Source organism: Chenopodium album, chromosome 19 (assembly GCF_948465745.1).
Source record: "Chenopodium album chromosome 19, dcCheAlbu1.1, whole genome shotgun sequence".
In the NCBI taxonomy this organism is placed as follows: Eukaryota; Viridiplantae; Streptophyta; class Magnoliopsida; order Caryophyllales; family Amaranthaceae; genus Chenopodium; species Chenopodium album.
This window is the reverse complement of record NC_137852.1, coordinates 38,008,837-38,028,034: the sequence shown is the minus strand read 5'-3', so window position 1 is coordinate 38,028,034 and position 19,198 is coordinate 38,008,837. Positions and strand designations below refer to the sequence as shown.

Sequence of the window (19,198 nt, the reverse complement as noted above, 5' to 3'; positions counted from 1 at the left end):
TGGTGGTTTTTTTTATTTTTTTTTTTTTATTTATTTTTTTTTTTTGAAAACTGGTTTTTTTTTTGTTTTTTAATTTTAAAAATGTTTTTTCTTTTTTTTTTTTAATAATTTAAATTATTAAATTATTAGATAATGGACCCCACTAACGGAAAACTTAACGGAACATGGACGGAGGTACCAAAACCTATAAAGTTACACTTTTGGAGGTATCAATTTAAAATAAAATTTTAGATGGGTACTAAAATTCAATTACCCCTATATTCGAGGTACCAAAATTCAAATTTTCCTAATTATAACTTATAAGCCAAATCAAACACTCACTCTCTTTCTGCAATGAAGTTGAACCATCAGTCATTTAATAATAATAACAAACAAACGAACAAATAAAACGAGAATCCATTTGCATTTAGCTAAATAATGAAGAATGATAGTTACAAACTTACAATCGAATAATAACATACACTGTAAGGCACAAGGATACATTTTACATATCAGAATCTGAATCACTGTAGGAGTTCGAATTCCAAAATCTGGAAGACGCAGCATCCTTGTATGAAGAGACAGAGCAAGAAGCATTGCTGAAGTCTCGGAAGCGTAAAAGTCCATTCTCCCCAGAACAGGCAGTAACGATTCGACACCCATCAGCAGCCATTGAATTACACCCAATCCTGGAACAAGTTAGCTCCGAAGGACTGCAATTCAAGGTATTAGTGAGAGCACCAGTGTCAACGTCCCAAATGTTAGTGAAAAAGTCATCAGGACCACCAGTAACTATCTTGTATGGGTCCACATATACTTGAGTAACTGGACCATTGTGACCCTCCATCTCAACTACCGGCCTTGAATTCAAACCGTCTTGGCTTTTCCGGACATCCCATAACAAAGCTCTGCAAGAACAAATAATTATCTTCTGCAATAGCAGCCAAGGAAGCATGCAAATTGAAAATGTGAAACTACAAACTGTGACGAGTGACCAGAACTTCCAACAACATTTGAGACCCGACATATCTATTCCCATCAAGAGAACATGATTATCCTACAAGTTTCCTAATGTGTCTGTATCAACATGAATTAGTGTTTTTATGAAGTTGCCTAATTGACATCATAAGAAGCAGTGCCTAACTTATATATGTGGGAATATGGGTACTGTTTGGGAGGCTTAAGAATTAATAGAGGGCTTTTAAGATAATTTGAATGGGGATATTACAAATTTGAAGTCTTTCTAAAACAGAGTAACAGAAGATGAGTGCCTCAAATATTATCTAAATGGTATAGTAGTCCTGTCAAATATATCAAGGGATAAAAATGATAATTTTATCAGGGTGCAAAAGACCTTCCAAATCTGGTTGCTCAATTGCATATCCATATTTGCTTATTTAAATCAAATAAGAAAGGTTTCAGTACAGTCCAATTTATATGTCGCATTGAAAGCCAGAAAGGGAGAATTCAGACAGATTAACTGCCATTCAAAAAGTTCTGCAAAATGATATAACAAGTATTTATTTAGCTCAGAAATACATACTTGTTTTTTCCGCCAGTACAGATAAATGATCTGGAAGGCAGCATCTCAAATGAATAAAGCTCTGGTTGACAAACAGCAGCAGTAAAAGCCTTCTTCATTGTTCTCAAATCTATTACCTGAACAGAGTTACCAGCACCTACATAAACCATTGACTCAAAGCACTTGATTCCGACAGGAGTGCCTAGCACAGAGGTCATTCCCACACAACTAGATGTCCGAGATGCAGACGCTAGGGTAGAGTCCCACACTCTGATCTGTTTTATACATGACCAACATGAAGCAGAGCAAATAATTAATCATCCTTTATATATACACCTAGTGGGTATTCAACATAATAGAGTAAAGAACAAAGCCGTTACAAAGGAAGATCTCAGCTAAAGTGTTTGATTGGTCATAGACAACTCAAACTTGAAACACCTAGGATAATTTGTCATACTTATTCCCAACCCTAGATACCCTCATTCCTTATTTGCATAGGCCTTATACACAGATATAGTGAATAGTGATTTTTCGGCTCATCCAACCAAAAAGTTATACAAGATTACAGTTCCAGTGGTAGCAGCAGCAGGTGGTTTCCAGTCATCCTCTCGGTAAACAAAGTTTTGATCTAATTTTCTAGACTACATTATTCTTTCACCACTAAAGTCAGCAAGAAGTCTTGAACATCCTTGTCCTTTTAATCCTTTGCACCAAGGATAGATACTCAAAGCTACTCGCTCCAGTTTAATTAACAGGCCACATATGAATTTTATTGTCAAACCTAATTTTTCTGTGGCTTTGTGAAAATATACAAAGACACAATAAGGGCATTGGAAACCAGAGATCCAAATTACTACAAAAATCATTTAATCAAAACCTAGGAGAGGCCAACATCAACAACAGTCTACAATCAGGCTTCTAACCAACTAGAACTGCTTTTGCCTCCAGCTAGAATATGGGCAGTTGAAGAAAAGGTAGTACTGGTTTACATCAGCACCATTACAAGGGGCAAGTACATGGGTGTTAAAAAATTGCCCAATTTGCAGAATTTCAACTTTGGGAAGCCTGTTATGAACATCAAGCCATAAGATAAAAACTCACATCTCTAAGAGGAGAACAAAGGATCTAGATCTGGTCCCAAGCAATAGTTGGGTGCTAAAAAAATACCAACGCAAATGCAAGGAATTAATATTTGGGGGAAGGGCATATTAGTCATAGTCTATTAGTAGTGACTTGGGGAATAAGCTAGAGTTTGTTAGGAGAGTTTTTCTATAAATAGACCTCATTAGGAGGAATAAGGATATGTTGAATATTGTGAGGTTTGTTATTGGGAGAGAGTGAGCCTCTCGAAAGCTCATATTAGGAGAGCATCCACCTCTCGAAAATGGAATTATCATTCAAGTTAGTGTAGTTCACATATTATCAATATCATCAGCATTTTTCTTCCCTAATTTCTGCTATTATTAGTGCTGTAAGCATGTCAGAAACCATGTTAATTCCTAGCAGCAAACTCTACTTTAGATTCTAGTCCCTAGATATAAGCTTAATTGATATTCAGTGTGGTTGGTGTGTAACATATTAAGTAACTCAATAAGAGGATTATGTGGGACCCTAGACATCTGAAAAACTCATGTTCCAAGAAGAATGCCAGTAACCAAAAAAAATAAAGCAATTGTTAAACAAATCTAAAAAAAAGAAATCTGATTCCAGAGTTGTAACAAAAGAACACAAGGGAACCTGGTTCCTGTAACTAACAATTACTTAGTTTTCTTGCAGACACTAGTAAGGGGAGCAACATATGGTAACTTGACAGTGGTTGTTCCAAACGCATGACAGAGACAAAAGTTTTGTTACTTGACCCGCCCCATTGACATCCCTAACTAGTGACAATAAATAAATTGAAATTATTGTTTTAGGAAAGATTGGAAGGTCAAGTTCTCATGCAATGCAATGGATTATGTATATTTAATCAAGGGTCTGAAGCCTAACTTGTAGAGCAAATCACAATTCTGTGACAAAGGAAACTGGGCAAATAATATTATTAAACATTGTCAAATCATCAACAATAGTATGCAATATTATTGTTGAAGGAACTCAAAGAGAGAACAATTAAATAGTGGATCAAAATCCGAATTTCAAAATCCACTATGGAATTTCGTGATAAACTACTAATCCCGAATCCTGAACACTATATACTTACGCACGAGCAAATTTGTTGAGAGATCAAAGGAGTTGTTATTTTTATAACAATTAGTACTTTTATACAGCAGAGGGAGTAATAACGTAGGGTGAGGGTATGTTGAACAGAAAACACACTGGCACTTCCACCAAACCACATCTGCGCCTTTCAGAAAAGAAGAAAACAAAGGAGAGGAAAGGTGTAGACAATTCTTATCTCCAGAAAACTACAAATATATATACATAAAAAAGATAATATCAGAGCAACCTATATATACTAGGAATCAGCAAATCATTTAGTCATTTCTTGCAAGTAAATTCAATTGGCAGTCAACTTTTTCAAACAACTTCCCCTACAACTTTTCCTTCTCCATGAGAAAGTATTAACTATTCAAAAAAATTTTTTTTTTTTTTTATTTTTTTTTGGGGGGGTGGGGGGTGGGGTGGGTGGGGATGGGGGGGCAAGAATTAGAAGAAAAACAATGCAATACCTTTGAATCTGTTGCAACACTGACCAAAAGTGAAGGTTTGTGCCTGATAAGCACAAGAAAAGAAAAGTGCATGATTCTCACAGTAGAAGTTTACAAAAATTAACAGCAAGAAATGCATTGATGCTATAGAGTATAGACAAGACTCACAAGAGAATAGAAGCAATATGCCTGAACATGGAGGGAGTACTGAAGGCCAGAATTTTGAGCATAACTGCTAAATATAAGGAAGTAATGCAGAGAGATATAATAAGGATGAGAGGGGGGGGGGGGGGGGGAGGGTGGGGTTGTTGAAGAACCTTGAAAGGTCCTATTTGTTAATCTTCACTTTTAACATAGAAGTTAGATGATATTTTATGCTCAGGTGTAAACTGCAATTTAGGGAAAATAATAAAGAAGCCTCTTTCTAGTAAATGGAACATGGAAGTAATGATGCATCACTACAAACAGGAGATATAACCAGACCATCTATAACTATTCTGGCTGTAACAATTACAACGTCCAAGTAGACACACAGTAAATTTTTGTCAAAATGAAGGCCATACCCGGCAACTGACAATAATTTAATTGGTTTCTCATGCCCATGCAATGTGACATTCAGGGCATGCTGACCACGTTTGCCACTTGAACTCAGAGACCATAGACGAACTGTGCCGTCTTCTCCACCACTAGCAAGCACTTTGCTACCCTTGTCACCCAATAATTTATCTGAGAGTGCAGAAACAGGACCATTATGACCTCTAAAACATCGAAAGCAAGAACCCTGTAATGGATATAAGACAAAAAAAAAACTGAGAACCACAAAGTAGTAAGCAAAGGTCACAAATCTTCAGCAATGGGTGAAGATGAGAGATGAAATTGATTTTCGTTAAATGCATTATCATATAGAACTCCTTCCATTCCAAATTGTTGGTTACATTTGGTGTTTTTATGCAGTTATTCAGGAAAAGAAGGTGGTGGAAAGCAATGATTAGATGTCACATATATCAAGTCTAAAGGTATTAAACGTTGGAAAATGGGACTATTTGCTTTGGGTATTTGAGGCTAGGTAAAAGTTTTGGGAAATAGGAATAGTTGCTTTGGGAATAGGTAAATATTTTAGTAAAGGGGAAGAGTTGCATTGAAAGTAGGTATATACGAGGGAAAATGTGAAGAAAATTAATTTTAACCAAGGAAATAATTGAACGTAACCAACAAAGGAAACGCCCAAAACAGCAAACGTAACCAACACTATGGCATGGAGGAAGTAATAAGCTTGGATCAAAAAATCACATCATAAGCACAACCCATTCCTTATCAAAATGTTCACAACCATATGGGAGTTCCTAACTTATGACCTAATTAGTAAAAACTTAGGACAATGTTAGATCTAGTCAGCAACTTTTCTCAATAAATTGAGCTACTGAAATACTTTTACTACTACCTCTTTTCACCCAAAAAACAATAACTAAATTTTTCATTGCTTAGCAGACCAGCTTGTTAGTTGCTACCCATGTCAGACACTTTTATTTTGAGATGAAAACTAAAGATTGGATTATAACACTGATTATCTTGCTTTGATTGGTGATCTTTTTTACAAGGTTTGAGGATGTAGCATTTCTATAATCAATCACCACTCATACACATCTTTTGGTGTCAATTAAATCGTAATTTGTAGAGCGTGTAAATTCCATCGCTAATTCATTACATTGATCATGCCATAAATAACCATGTCGAAAGAAAATGATGAAGAGCTGAAAATGAAAATTGAAATTATAGAAAATTGAAGATAGATTTCAAATTCGAGAGACTATATAGACTTCTCACAAAGCTAAATTAGTAAAACTAATATAAACTTCTCATAATCCCCTTCTTTTCCATTCCTCTAACTTTCCTACCTTTTCACTTGAGCTTCCTAACTGATTTACTAAGCAATTCCTTACACCCCTCCTATGGCTGGTTCATTACAGATCATCACCTTATTTTACTTCAAACTAAAAGAAAAAAATGACGTGGCAAAAGTGAACCAGCACAGCTCGAGTGCTCGACTATCGTAGGCATTAAAGTGGTCATAAAACATCAAAATACTTTGAAATTTGTTTCTCCATTCAGTTATTCTATCGAGGCGTCTGAAGATGTGGAATGGCATATTCAACTGCAATACAATAACCAGACAATTATTATGCTGAAGGTGGTCTAGGCGGACCGGCTGTAGACTGTGCAGAGGCTGTTTGCATTAGACTCATAGGAATAACATGGTACTTCCTCCATCCCTAAATAAAAGCCCCATTTCTCCCAAATTATGTTTCTCTAAATAATAGCCCCATTTTTCATTTGGGTGGGGTCTATCATCCACTAACTTCTTTTTTTATTCACTTCTAATCAACAAAACCCCTCCTACCCCACTCTATTCTCTCTTCCCTTAAAACCAATAAACTAATCTCACTATCATCTTTTTTTATTCAACTTTATTCAATACTTTTGGGATTAAGGGAGTAAAAAGAACTTCAAGTTTTCAATGTACAATGCTTTTGGAACTATATTTTGATGTATGTTTCCTTTTTTTTTTTTTTTTCTCTCTAGAACTATATTCAGGAAGTGCATCTATGATATCCTTTATTCACACTTCAAGGAAAATATTAGTTAAAAAAAAAAAAGAAAAAAGTAATGATATTACTTGAATGTGCCGCCAAAGTTCAATGACAAAAGCCTTTTTTGTTCCAAAAATATGTACTATCATTGAACTTCTTCTATCATAAGTATTCCATTCCCTCATGCTAACTATAGCCTTAAGAATTGACATGTCATGGCTCATGGCAACAACAGAAGAAAAAAAAAAACCATACCTTCCACCAAAGACGTATCGTCCGATCAGAACTTGAGGTTATTAATACATTTTCATTGTTTTGTGCCTCACTTCGAATAAAAGATGCCTCATTGGTCGGAAATAATCTGCAAAATATACATATTTGTGTAATTAGTGATTAAAGTGATATATAAGCTGCTTCAACCAAAGTGATTTAACACTATCAGAATCTTTATTTTAGACTCCACGAAAAGGCAGAATTATATATCAGAAAATACAGTAACAAGCCTATGTGGTCCTAATTTATTATACTTACATTCTAAATTTACAGCTAAATTAACATGGAATATAACACTTATTGGCTGTTGTTGGAAAAATTATATGGCCCAATTATGATTGACCAAAGTGAGAAAGGAAGTAAATGGGAAAAATGAACACTTATTGAGTTTTTTCCACACATGATGTAAGACCTACCAGTAGGATAACATTCAAAAATTCAAAAACATAACTGATGAATAGCCAACTAAGAAAAGTAGAATCATGCAACACCAGCAAGGCGGCAAGTTAAAACTGGTGAAGTGTTGAGGGTAAGCAATTTGACTTATAATGAATTCGCTGCTACTTCTTCACCGACCGAAGCGGAGTTTTGAACCCTGTGATTTTAGGCATAGACCCGGTTTTCAATTCTGTGAGATAAGTCGACTCTTACCAATAACAAATTTAGAGGTATGGAGATAGGTGAAACAGTTAAGGAATTTTCTAATCTCCAAACTGATATTATAGGTTTCTTTTCTTGGAGGTGGTCTGAAACTTCTACCTCATAGAATGAAAGAAAAATACACCAGAGTATATGGTTATTGGTATCTTCTACTTCATATTTCAAAGCTATAACATGAACATGTTCCTGATTGATATCAAAACACTGCCTAATACTATTAAGCTAGAAGTAGGACCAACTACAAAAAGTTATAAAAAGGCCAGACTTCACTGTCATGCATGTTATGATAGTTATATAACATACATAGAGTGGATCTCAATAGTTAATTAGTTAACTACAATATAATGTAGCTCTTGCTAAAACCAGCACCTAATTATTAACAATAAAGTCAAACCAATCATAACAGATAATTGTCATAACTTGCTCCATAGAGATAAACACCAATGCCAAGCCAGAATAGCAAAGACCAGAAAGAAGCAACAAAGTGGCAAAGAACAGGAACACAATTGAGAAGAAATAGAATAGGTAATATTCTATTAAAATGTTAGTAAGTCTAGTGCATTATAGCATACCAGAACTTGAAGCATCACTATAAGTGCATGATGATTACTTCACATAATCTACTGCTTCTTTCTCAAAATAATAATCTGAAGTCTAATTGTTTAGAAAAAAAAAAAAAACTGTGTTTGACTTTTTGTTCTTTATAACACCATATTTCTACAGGTTTAAGAGCTATTCTGTGGTTTTTATTTATTTACAAAATTACAACAACAAAGCCTTGGACCCAAAGGGTTAACTAACATGAATCATCATAAGGAAAAGTTGGCAAAATATTGAACAAAGCAAGTATCTGGATTACATGAAAGTGGATGAAAATCAGAGGGAGGAAAATAAGAATCTATATCTATAATATTATACTAAAGCGTTTCTTTTTTTTTTTTCCCTCCAAAAGACCTTAAAATCCCGCCCATTTCTTAATCTACCTTTCTTTGCTTCTTTTCTTTCCCTCCAAAATCATTTTTTATCCCTCCTAATGTTTTTAGAGTTTATTTTTTTTAATTTATTGAAAAATAGTTTATAGTAAATAATATACTACTTTGGGCCTGTTCACTTCAACTTATTTTCAGTTCAGTTCAGCTCCAATAAGTTCAGTTCAGTTCAGTTCTTATCTTAATTTCCTTCTCTCATAAAATATTCAGTTCAGTTCAGTCAATCAAGCCCTTTTACACCTAAAAAATGCAACTTCCTTTCTTAATCTACCTTTCTTTGCTTCTTTTTCTCAAATTCTTCCATCTTGATTATTTACAAATACTATATAACCAAATAATCAACATGGAAGAATTTGACAAAAAGAAGCAAAGAGTTCAGAGCTAAATCCCTGAACTTTTCAAAAAGCAAACTTCAAAATAACTTTCCATAAACCAGATGATGTACTAATTCTACAATAAATTATTGCTCCAGAAGTAATTTGATAAGCTTAACTACAATTCATTTCTCACTTCTCAGAAGAATCAAACAACAACAATTCCCCTACATGCTACCACTTGTTAAGCTAAGATTACAAGTATTCAGGGTCATCACCTCAACAAGGTGGAATTGACCATAGAAAAGAACCAAACACAACAATGATCTGCCTTTTTCCCCATCCCCTTTCCCAGATCCGACAGAGGTAAAAAGCCAAACATATAATATAAGATGTTATACATACCCACCAACATGCATTGAACTTACCTCATGCATGTAATCCTTGCATTATGATCACTTAAAGTAACCAGGCACTCTTTTCCATTTACAAAATCATCAATCTTCAGAAGGCGTACCAGTGATCCCTGTTGAATGGCATATAATAACACAACCTTTTAATAATACTGCAACAAAGTAACAACTGATTGAGTAGTTAAGACAAGGCAGAAGGGTTCATCCTATAATAGATGTCAAAGCCTGTCTGACATTGACTATGGCAGGACAAACCCCATAAATAAGATAGCATGCGAAAGCTAGAAGCTAATAATTTAGAAACATTTGTACAAGTAAAATAAAAGTCAAGCCACCTGTACACATAAATGGGCCAAGGCAGCAGATTAAATGCTATTGAGTGAACTCTTAAGCAGGAACAGCTAACAGTTCGTCATCTAGGTACCCCATAATATGTCATGAACATCAAGATTGAATTGTTGCAGCTGATACCCAGATAAAAAGTCCTCTCTAGGAAGCATACCCACCCAAACTAATTTTCAGGTCATTTACTCTGCTAGAAAGACAAAGCCATGTCCTAGCATCTACCCACAGTCCTAGATGAATCTGCAATTCATGCAAAGAATTGACAACAGTACTGTGTTGTCAGACAGTAAAAAGCTCTTTCAATATAGTCATAAACCAAACATCTCAAGGTACTTCTTCAACCTTGGACTCCTAATAAAGCACTTTACTCCTCACCTACTTATTCTAAAAACCTTAAATTAATGGATATGCCTCCAAGTATCCAACAAATAGAAGACTCCAAGGAATGGCCAGGTCCTTTTATTTTTTTAGCGTCTTTCACTAACTAAATTGACATGGCCATATTTACACACATCACAGAGTGTATGTACTTGAAGAGAATACATGCCACATAACCTGAACATTGAAAAGCCACCTACCAAATATATATATATATATATATATATATATATATATATATATATATATATATATATATATATATATATATATATATATCGTTCTTATAATTCATTTTTTTTTCACAAACATTGACATTTGAAACAAATCACAAAATGAATCAATAAAGGTCTTTCTATTTTTCCATTTTAAATAAAACACCAATCTCAATATGTTCAACAAACATCCTAGTCTAGATTTTTCTTTCAGGACAAAGTTTACATAAAAGTTTTTTTTTTTTTTTTTTTTTGTTTTTTTGAAGAATTTACATAGAAGTTTCATACATACTAATGTGTAGATATATAAGAATTATACATACAGCAAGGGAAAAACCGTAAAACATACCTGTGAAAAAATGATGTCATTTTTTCCTAACAATACATTACTGAAAGGCCTTGAATCAGTATAGAAGTCAGCAACCAAAGGATCAACAAAGCTAAACTTCCCCACTGCTGCACGCCTGCTTAAATAAGCTTCCCTCACCGCTGATCCTGGAGAGTTTAAACTAAATGTGTGCTTTGGCCATTTCTCCCTTAATTTGGAAAAAAAAAAAAAAAAAAAAAAAAAATCAGAAAAACAATACGCATTGCAGATCATCACTGAAAAATGCAATGGACTTAGGTATCATGATATGCAATCATACATACACTTCTTTTGTTTTTTGGATCGGAAACCCCATGGGGATTAGTTTTATTCAATGAGGAACTCAAATATCTTACAAAACATCCAACACAGATGCAGATTACCCACTAATCAAAACTCGAGAACTCAGTAGGTGAATATTCCTTATGACGAACCCCTTGATTACCCTCTCTATGAACATGACTCCATAAACACGACTTGAAACAGTTAGCTACACTAATTAAAAATTAGCTACATCTCAGCATACACTTATTATTCATTGTTCAAAACTTCAAAGTCACTTCAAACTATAAAGAGCACTCCAAGTTTATCAAATGGGGATTTTGTAATAATTTTAAAATAAAAAGAAGCGAAATTCCAAGTTTATCAACTGGGGATTTTGTAATAAATTTGAAAAATAATAATAATAATATAATGTCAACATGATTGAATATACTGCCTATATAATCATGTTTCGATTGTATATCTTGATAAGAAAACTCAAACCCTCCAATCGCTAAATACTAGCTCCGTTTCTTATTATTTGCAATGAAGGGTATTATTCGTAAGCCATAAAAAAAAAATTATTCATTGCAAATAATAACAAACGGAGGAATTACATAATCGCAAAGTTTCATCAAAGAGATTAACTTGGAATCCCTCCAATAGCTAAATATACAATCGCAAAATCCCGAATAATTATGAATTTTTAACAAAGAAAACTAACATATGCCGATCATATCAAAACTCAAGTATTACCGAATCATAATGAAATTCTAACCAAATTAAATAAATAAAAAAAAATTAATACCGGAAAAGACGGTGCCAAATAGAATCAGAATCAGTGGCAGTTCGGAAGAATTTGCAGGTGATAGCCATATTTGAGATGTCTTGAATGCTTAAATAATTTGTACATTGTACCAATGAATCGACATCTAAGTCTGTAATTGATGTTGAACTCGATGAATTCATATCGTTTTTCGAAGATGAAATTTCCGACATTTTTTTTTTCTGGTATTTTTTGGATTGTGAAATTGCAATCAATTTTGAATTTGATTGAAGAAAAGGGTTGAGAATTGGATTGAATTGGGTGAAATTGATTTTTAGGGTTTATAATTAAGGGGAAATAGAGCGGGAGAATTATAAAGAAAAAGAAAATTGAAGTTGAGTGATTGCGGCTTTTATTAGGGGTGAAAGTTAATTGAATTCAATCCAAAGTCTAATCCAATAACAACTAGGAATCAAATTAGTATTAGTAACTAGATTGGTTTATATTTTATTTATTTTCAGAGTTGTTTTCAAAAAAATTTATACTCTGTTTACAAAAGCCACGTGAGGAAAATAGGAAATCGTAGGCGGGGGTATTCAAGAATGTGCTCGATCCTAGGTTGAGACCACGGAATGTGGTGAGTGTATCTCAGTGTAGCTCCACTGAGCTATTCACTCACTGCACCGGTTAGTTTTCAAACAGGTTTGATGGAATATGAGATCAACTGAGCAATAAGGAGCAATAAGTCAAAATTATTTATAATAAGTCATAGGAAATTTAGTCCAAAACTACCCTATAATAGGCATGGCTTGTGAACAACTACTTGGAAAAAGCTATTAGTAAACAACAACCTTATGACGCAAAAAATTTGTTTAGCACTGCCCATTAACGGATTTGTCCACTTTTGTCGTTTGTGGGCCTATAATTTCTTCAATTCAAATACCTAACTCCTCCCTTATTCAATTTTCCTCCATTTTCTTTCACCTTTCACCATTTTGTTCTACTAGCTAATTATACTAATCAAAATCTCTTTCTTTTACAAGTAATTTAACACCAGTTGATTTATAACAATGTCATTCCATCATTCTTCATCAACCAATTTGAAAAATCTGCATCCCCTTCAATCAAATGCAACATCATAAAAAAAAAAAAAAAAAAAAAAAAAAAAAAAAAAAAAAAAAAAAACCATTGAATTATTAGACATTCTACATATGAAGCTTCGAAAAAAAAAATAGCAAAAATAACCATTCAATTGAAACACTAAAGCCTTGAAATGCAAAACCCAAATTCAATTAAACTCTAAACCGTAGAAATGCAAAACCCCGAATTCAATTGAAGCCTTAAACCCTAGAAATGAAAAACCCCTAATTTGATTAAAACCTTAAACCCTAGAAATGCAAAACCCCTAATTCAATTGAAATCCTAACACCTAAATTCAGTACATATTTGTGATAATTTAATAATATTCAAAACCCTAAACCCATTATATTACCAATGAAAAATTATTTACAAAATTATACGTTGCTAGAATTTGGTGATTAATTGTCTTCAACAACTTCGAAATTGTTATAATTATATATATATATATATATATATATATATATATAACTGTTGTTGATGTTTGATTATATAAAGATTCAGCGTGTTTTGTAGGCGACTAACCACACCATGTGGTAGCTTGTAAAAAAAAGCAATCCTTATGAAACTGACTGAGTAAGGGCCTGTTCACATTTACTTAATTTCAGTTCAGTTCAGCTTTTTAGTTCAGTTCAACTCTTAATTTCCCTCTCTCATAAAATATTCATTTAAGCTCAGTTCAGTTCAGTTCCAATCAGTTCAGTTCCAATTAATTCAGCTCCAATCAGCTCAGTTCAGGAAATGTGAACAGACCCTAACTCGTGTAATACTGATCAAATAACTTGAGTAACCCTCATAACACTAACAAAGTTTCCCCTATAACACTAACAAAATAACCCTCAAGATGGCTGGCCATACGATATGACCAGCCACATATAAAAGTTGGTGATAAAAATTAGGTCAAATTATTACATTAGCATGTGTATAAACTGTAAACTTTGACTATGTCATTTCTTTTGGTAAAGAGGGAGTATTTTTATAAGCAGGTATATATATCAAATTTTTTTCCCTTTTCTTTTATCTATGTATATATATGGGAAAACTCAAAAAAGAACAAAAGTAAATCATTATAAAATTAAACCACATGTAAGAGCACCAAGATTTTAGGTGGCAATTTAAAAGTGGCTATTTTCCAATTTTCTCAATGGTAGGAAAGTGATACGATAATCAAAGAAAATTCATGCAAAACTTCATTGTTTCCAAATATACCCCATGTGTTGGTAATTACACATCTACTCAACTACTATATACAAAGTGTAAAATAAAGCTAGTAGCTAGACTTTGGGATTTTTGACAGAATAGAATTTATTAATCTAGATTTTCAAGTATCACTTCTTCTTTTGCTCCTCCTAAAAGATATGCAGGCAGCTTCTTTGTCCATGATGATCCTGCATCAAGGTTATTTCACTGTGACTCTGTCAATACTAGTTTTAGCAGTAAATCAATAAGGAATATGATAATTTAAAGATTAAAACGAAATCAAGATAATATTCCGAGGTTATATGAAATCGGTAGCATGATCAATTATGCCACAACAACCAAACGAAGGTTAAAGAATTTTTATACGTATCATAATTAAGTTATAAAATAATTCATGATTAAAATTACCAGCAAATATAATTAGTCAATATTGTGCCTAGACAATACACAACGAACATGAGCTCGAACTGCTTCAACCCTTGCCACCTACAAGTTTCATGTATTGTAATAAATTATACGTTAGATTTACAACAAAATATTAACAAAATATAATGAAAATGCATAAATTTCAAAACTCAAGAATTCGGAAGAACCTTGAATTCATTTGGAATTTGCCACTGGCTCTTCTTGGTATCTTTGTTATAGTAGTACCTGATATAATTTGGTGATGATGAATATATCAGGAAATTTATGTGTAATAAAATTATGTTATTGCAAAGGTGACATGAGTAATAAGATAACTCACTTGGTTCCATCACGAGACGTACGCTCCCTCCAACTGGTACTTGCACAAGTAATTCTCTATTATGTTACACAAAATATTTGAAACTTAATTTAAACGCACATTAAAGTGTAAAATTAATTGTGTTTAAATAGAAATTGACAAGGATGAGCAAGACAACGAATACATAAGAATGCCACAAATTTTGTCTATGAGTACTTATTTTTAATTACCAACCTCGATACAAGTCATCTTTTCAAAAGGCTTATGCCATGTAGACTCCCTCGTCTTCTTGTTGTGGTAGAATCTAAACCAATTAATAAAAGTCAATTTCTCTGTACTATTGCTAGGAACAAAGAACACAGATCACTAGTACGAAAACAAACAACTATATGATTGATTTACAAAAGGCAATATGTTGATCATGATAACCTAAAACCATCTAGTTTTAATAACAGAATTAACTACAAAAGAAGAACAAACCATTGAACTTTTCTTAAACCAACAAAACTACATACCTTCTTCCCTCACTGGTGTGTTCTGACCAATAAGAGGATAAATTTACTGATTGAGAATCAACTCCCTGTAAAAAAGTGAGAATTAAGTCTATATCAAACAAGACTAGATACCCAAAATCGAACATCGAATTCATCAGGATTTACCCCATGGAACTCTTTGGTATTGCTGTCCTTACAATACCTGTAACATTAAAATACAATGCACAATACATCAAAAACTTCCATATTTATACAAATATTTACATAAGAAACTGAGAAGGTGAAATAGAACAACTGAGATAACTCACTTTCTTCTATCAGTGTAACCATTAACATTTATCTGCAATTATAAGGAAAAATTAAGAACCCAAATTGGCAAATGGTAAAATAACAAACTTAAGACACAAGGAGAAGAATTTAACTGTTTGGTACACCCTTGATGCTTCTTCTCGTATCAGCTACAAGGACAACAACAATAGAGTTACAACTCATACAGTCGTACACAAAGTAACAGACAACAACTAACGTGATTTCATAGATAATAACTGCATAATTTGACAGTAAGACTAATTATCAATAGAAGAGCAGAGAATGAGTGACCTTGAGTTCCTCAGGAATCGCCCACTGAGACTCATTGCTAACTTTGTTATAGTAATACCTGGTAACACGTTTTGTAATAGCCAATGTATATATATCAAAACTTTCATTTGTTTTATCAATTTTAAGATGCTGCAGAAAGTGATGACAAGAGTATGTTGATCAAATAACTCACTTTTTTCCATTTTTAGAACTCACATACTCCTTCCAGCTAGTAGTTGCTTCAGTCACCCTCTGTCATTGAAAAAGAACATGATTAAAGTTTTTAGATAACACAAACTTATCGAAGCTTGTTTTAGCTGTAAAATGAACTTGGGTAACCCAACAGCATCTAGGTGATTTCTTCCGCCTAAGAAAGAAGCTAGTAGAGAATTGGATCACTAGAAACATTGTTGTGCAAGGGTATTATATTAGAGGGTCCATAATAAAATTATTGAAGGCTCAGTACAGCATGTCTAACCAATAGAACAGGGAATATACAGGGTTGTAGAATCCATGTATATTCTGCTTCTCAGTAAATGGGCTTAGCATGGAATTCTAGCCATCTCAAAAAGACAGGTAACTAACAATCAAGCAAGGCTTAGTATTAAACAGATAGTACAGTTCAAAGTTCGTTTTTTACACCTTTTCATGACAGGATGTGTAAGGCTGAGATACTCCGTTCTTCCCTAGTAACGTACAATAATGTTAAAAGGGACATAACTTAAAAATTCAATCCTCAAGTAAATACAAAGTACATTATAGAACTGGTCAGTCATTGTTTTCTGACGAGGGATTTATACTTCTGTTGCCTGAATTCTTTTAGATAGAACAAAAGAAGAAATTAAAAAATGGAGCAAATTATGTACAAAAGTAATAAAGAATGGCCGAACGGACTTGATATAGTTCTCATTTTTTTCAGAACAGTTTAATGCTTATTTTTATCATCTTTTTCATGACAGGGAGTAGAAGGCGGAAATACTGCAGTCTTTCATAGTACTACATACAATAATGTATGACATTACATAAACTTGAACATTCTTCATGTCACTATATAGTATATAGAGCTTTTTCCTGATTCTCTGACAACAAAGGCTTTAAACTATCATTGTCTGAATAATTTTGGATAGACCAAAAGAATAGAAAAACAGAACAAACTTTGCTCAGAAGTAAAAAAGAATGGCCAAATTAAGGGACTCTATACTAATACTTCTCTTCCCATTCATCAAACAATTGGCAACAAAAACAAAGATCGAACAAACAGTCCAAAAATGAGCTTTGTATAAAACTAATCAAAAGAAAAAGCTTCAAGAATACACAACACACACACCTAAATAGATGAAAGAGGAACAAATGAGACAACACCACAACATGAATGCATGATTCGAGCTATTAATAAACAGCCTAAAAAATCGGATATTTTGATAGAAGAGAGTTTATCTAACCCCACCTCAATAAAAGTCATCAGCTCAGATGGTTTCTTCCCTGCAGTCTGCCTTACTTTCTTGTTGCAGTAACATCTAAACCCAAAAAATTAAATTGGTCACATTGAATAAACAAGAGCAATCCTAATCACAGTATAATCGATTACCAAAACCACATACCTCCTTCCAATTTTGCTGGTGTCTCCTGACCAATTCGAGGAAAGTCTTAGTGGATCAAAATCAGCAACCTAAAAGACAAGTTTATTGACTTTATATCTAATAATGAAATCTAAACTGTTAGGCTGCATTTACAAGACAAAACAAAACAAGAAACATAACGAAGTCAGAGATTGTACCCTTTGCTCTACATGAACACAATTCCAAATACTTCGCAAAACCATGTCATGTACTCGTTTCTGTTATGCAATTATTCAATCATTAGCTCGTAGTTGATAATGATATGTATTAACACATTAGTTAAATGAGAAATTTGATCAATAAGAATTAAGTGTATTTCATGATCTTTTAAGAGTTGTAACAACCCTAAGTTGTCACAAGATGCACGTAGCTACCATATCGAACAAAGTAAAATTTCAGGACAAAACTCAAGTTCAAACAGAATATGTTCTAAACAGAAAACAAGTACTACCTTAAGGTCCATGAGAAAAAGTAAGGTGTTACAGAATAATCCAGCTCCAAAACAATTTCTACTCTTCATATTGTCAATACTTTGCTGCAAAACATAAAAATTATTAGAAGCAATCAAAATTAGAGACATTAGAAGACTAGCTCATTAGGAATATTAGATTACAAGTAAAAAATAAGTATACTTTTAAAAAACTTAATTCAATTATGCAAATGTGTTAGGTTATTACTTGAGAATAATGTGATGTAATAGTGCAAAAGAGGGGCTATCCCATGATAACATAAACTAACAAGTAACATAACATGGCATTGCCACTCCTTGTAAGTCCTTACACAATAACCTCAGCACGGAGCTTTAGTGGCGGATCCTCTACCATAGAGACCGACCTTGGTGGTTTGCTCTATACTTTTATTCGCAGCCAACTACAGGCTGGTGTTAGAATGTCGAAGGCAACGTTGCCAACGTAGTAACGTACGTAATGTAATGAGTTTTAACCGTGCACATCAAAGCCATTGTACATTATTACTCCAGTCGTATGTGCTCCGTAGTTATGTACTTCTATACCTGACCTCTCAACAAGCGAACAAGCAACAAAAGGGAAAAACGTCTAGACGAACAAAATTAGACTCATCTAAATCTAACATAAATACTAAAGCTCTATTCTCTTCACCTTATTTTTATTTATTTATTTTTTTTTTTTTTGAATAGACTCTTCACTGTATATTTGTCAAACTAAAATTATATTTACAGAATTGAAATTATTTTTGCTAAACTAAAATTATTTTTATAAAGCTTAAATTTTTTTTACTAAGGGTCTATTCTCTTCAGATTATTTTCAATTCAGTTCACTTCAGCTCTAATAAGTTCAATTCACTTCAGTTCTTATCTTAATTTCATTCTCTCATAAAATATTTCAGCTCCAATAAATTCAGTTCAGAACAGGCCCTAAGTGAACATAATTTTACTAATTCTCATAATATTTAATTTATTAAAGTTAAATAATTCTATGTGCATTGAAACTATTTTTTGCTAAGTTCTACTTATTTTTAATGTTTTAAGATTATTTGAATAAGGTAAAGTAAACCAGGCTATCTTTGAAACATGCGACTATATAAAGGAGGCACAAAAGAGTAAAAGACATTATCAAGACGAAGATCAAAGCTAAAGCTAAACATAAACATTGTTTCAAAAAAAAAAATTAAAATTGATTACAAGATACTTCGTTTTTTATTTCTAATTTTATTGACAAGTGTGACAATAACAATTGACTAGTGTTTCA

General features: G+C 33.1%; 1 protein-coding gene across 1 annotated transcript; it reads right to left on the bottom strand.

Moving 5' to 3' along the window:
* Positions 1–378: 378 nt before the first annotated feature.
* LOC145595416 (nuclear distribution protein nudF-like) lies at positions 379–12,081 on the bottom strand. Its single transcript, XM_081651824.1, has 8 exons — positions 11,761–12,081; positions 10,674–10,860; positions 9,402–9,499; positions 6,993–7,098; positions 4,713–4,930; positions 4,171–4,213; positions 1,523–1,776; positions 379–887 (listed from the first exon to the last, which is right to left on the bottom strand). The coding sequence occupies exons 1-8, from the start codon at positions 11,949–11,951 to the stop codon at positions 485–487; spliced, it is 1,500 nt and encodes a 499-aa protein (XP_081507950.1). The 5' UTR covers positions 11,952–12,081; the 3' UTR covers positions 379–484.
* Between the last annotated feature and the right edge of the window lie 7,117 nt (positions 12,082–19,198).

What these genes read in the sequence shown, in the direction of transcription:
- LOC145595416 (XM_081651824.1), bottom strand. Translation starts at nt 11,951, where the DNA reads ATGTCGGAAATTTCATCTTCGAAAAACGATATGAATTCATCGAGTTCA. An exon ending in CGATACGTCTTTGGTGGAAG is followed by an intron (nt 4,931 to 6,992) that starts GTATGGTTTTTT and finishes TATCCATTACAG; the next exon opens with GGTTCTTGCTTTCGATGTTT. An exon ending in GTGTTGCAACAGATTCAAAG is followed by an intron (nt 1,777 to 4,170) that starts GTATTGCATTGT and finishes TGTATAAAACAG; the next exon opens with ATCAGAGTGTGGGACTCTAC.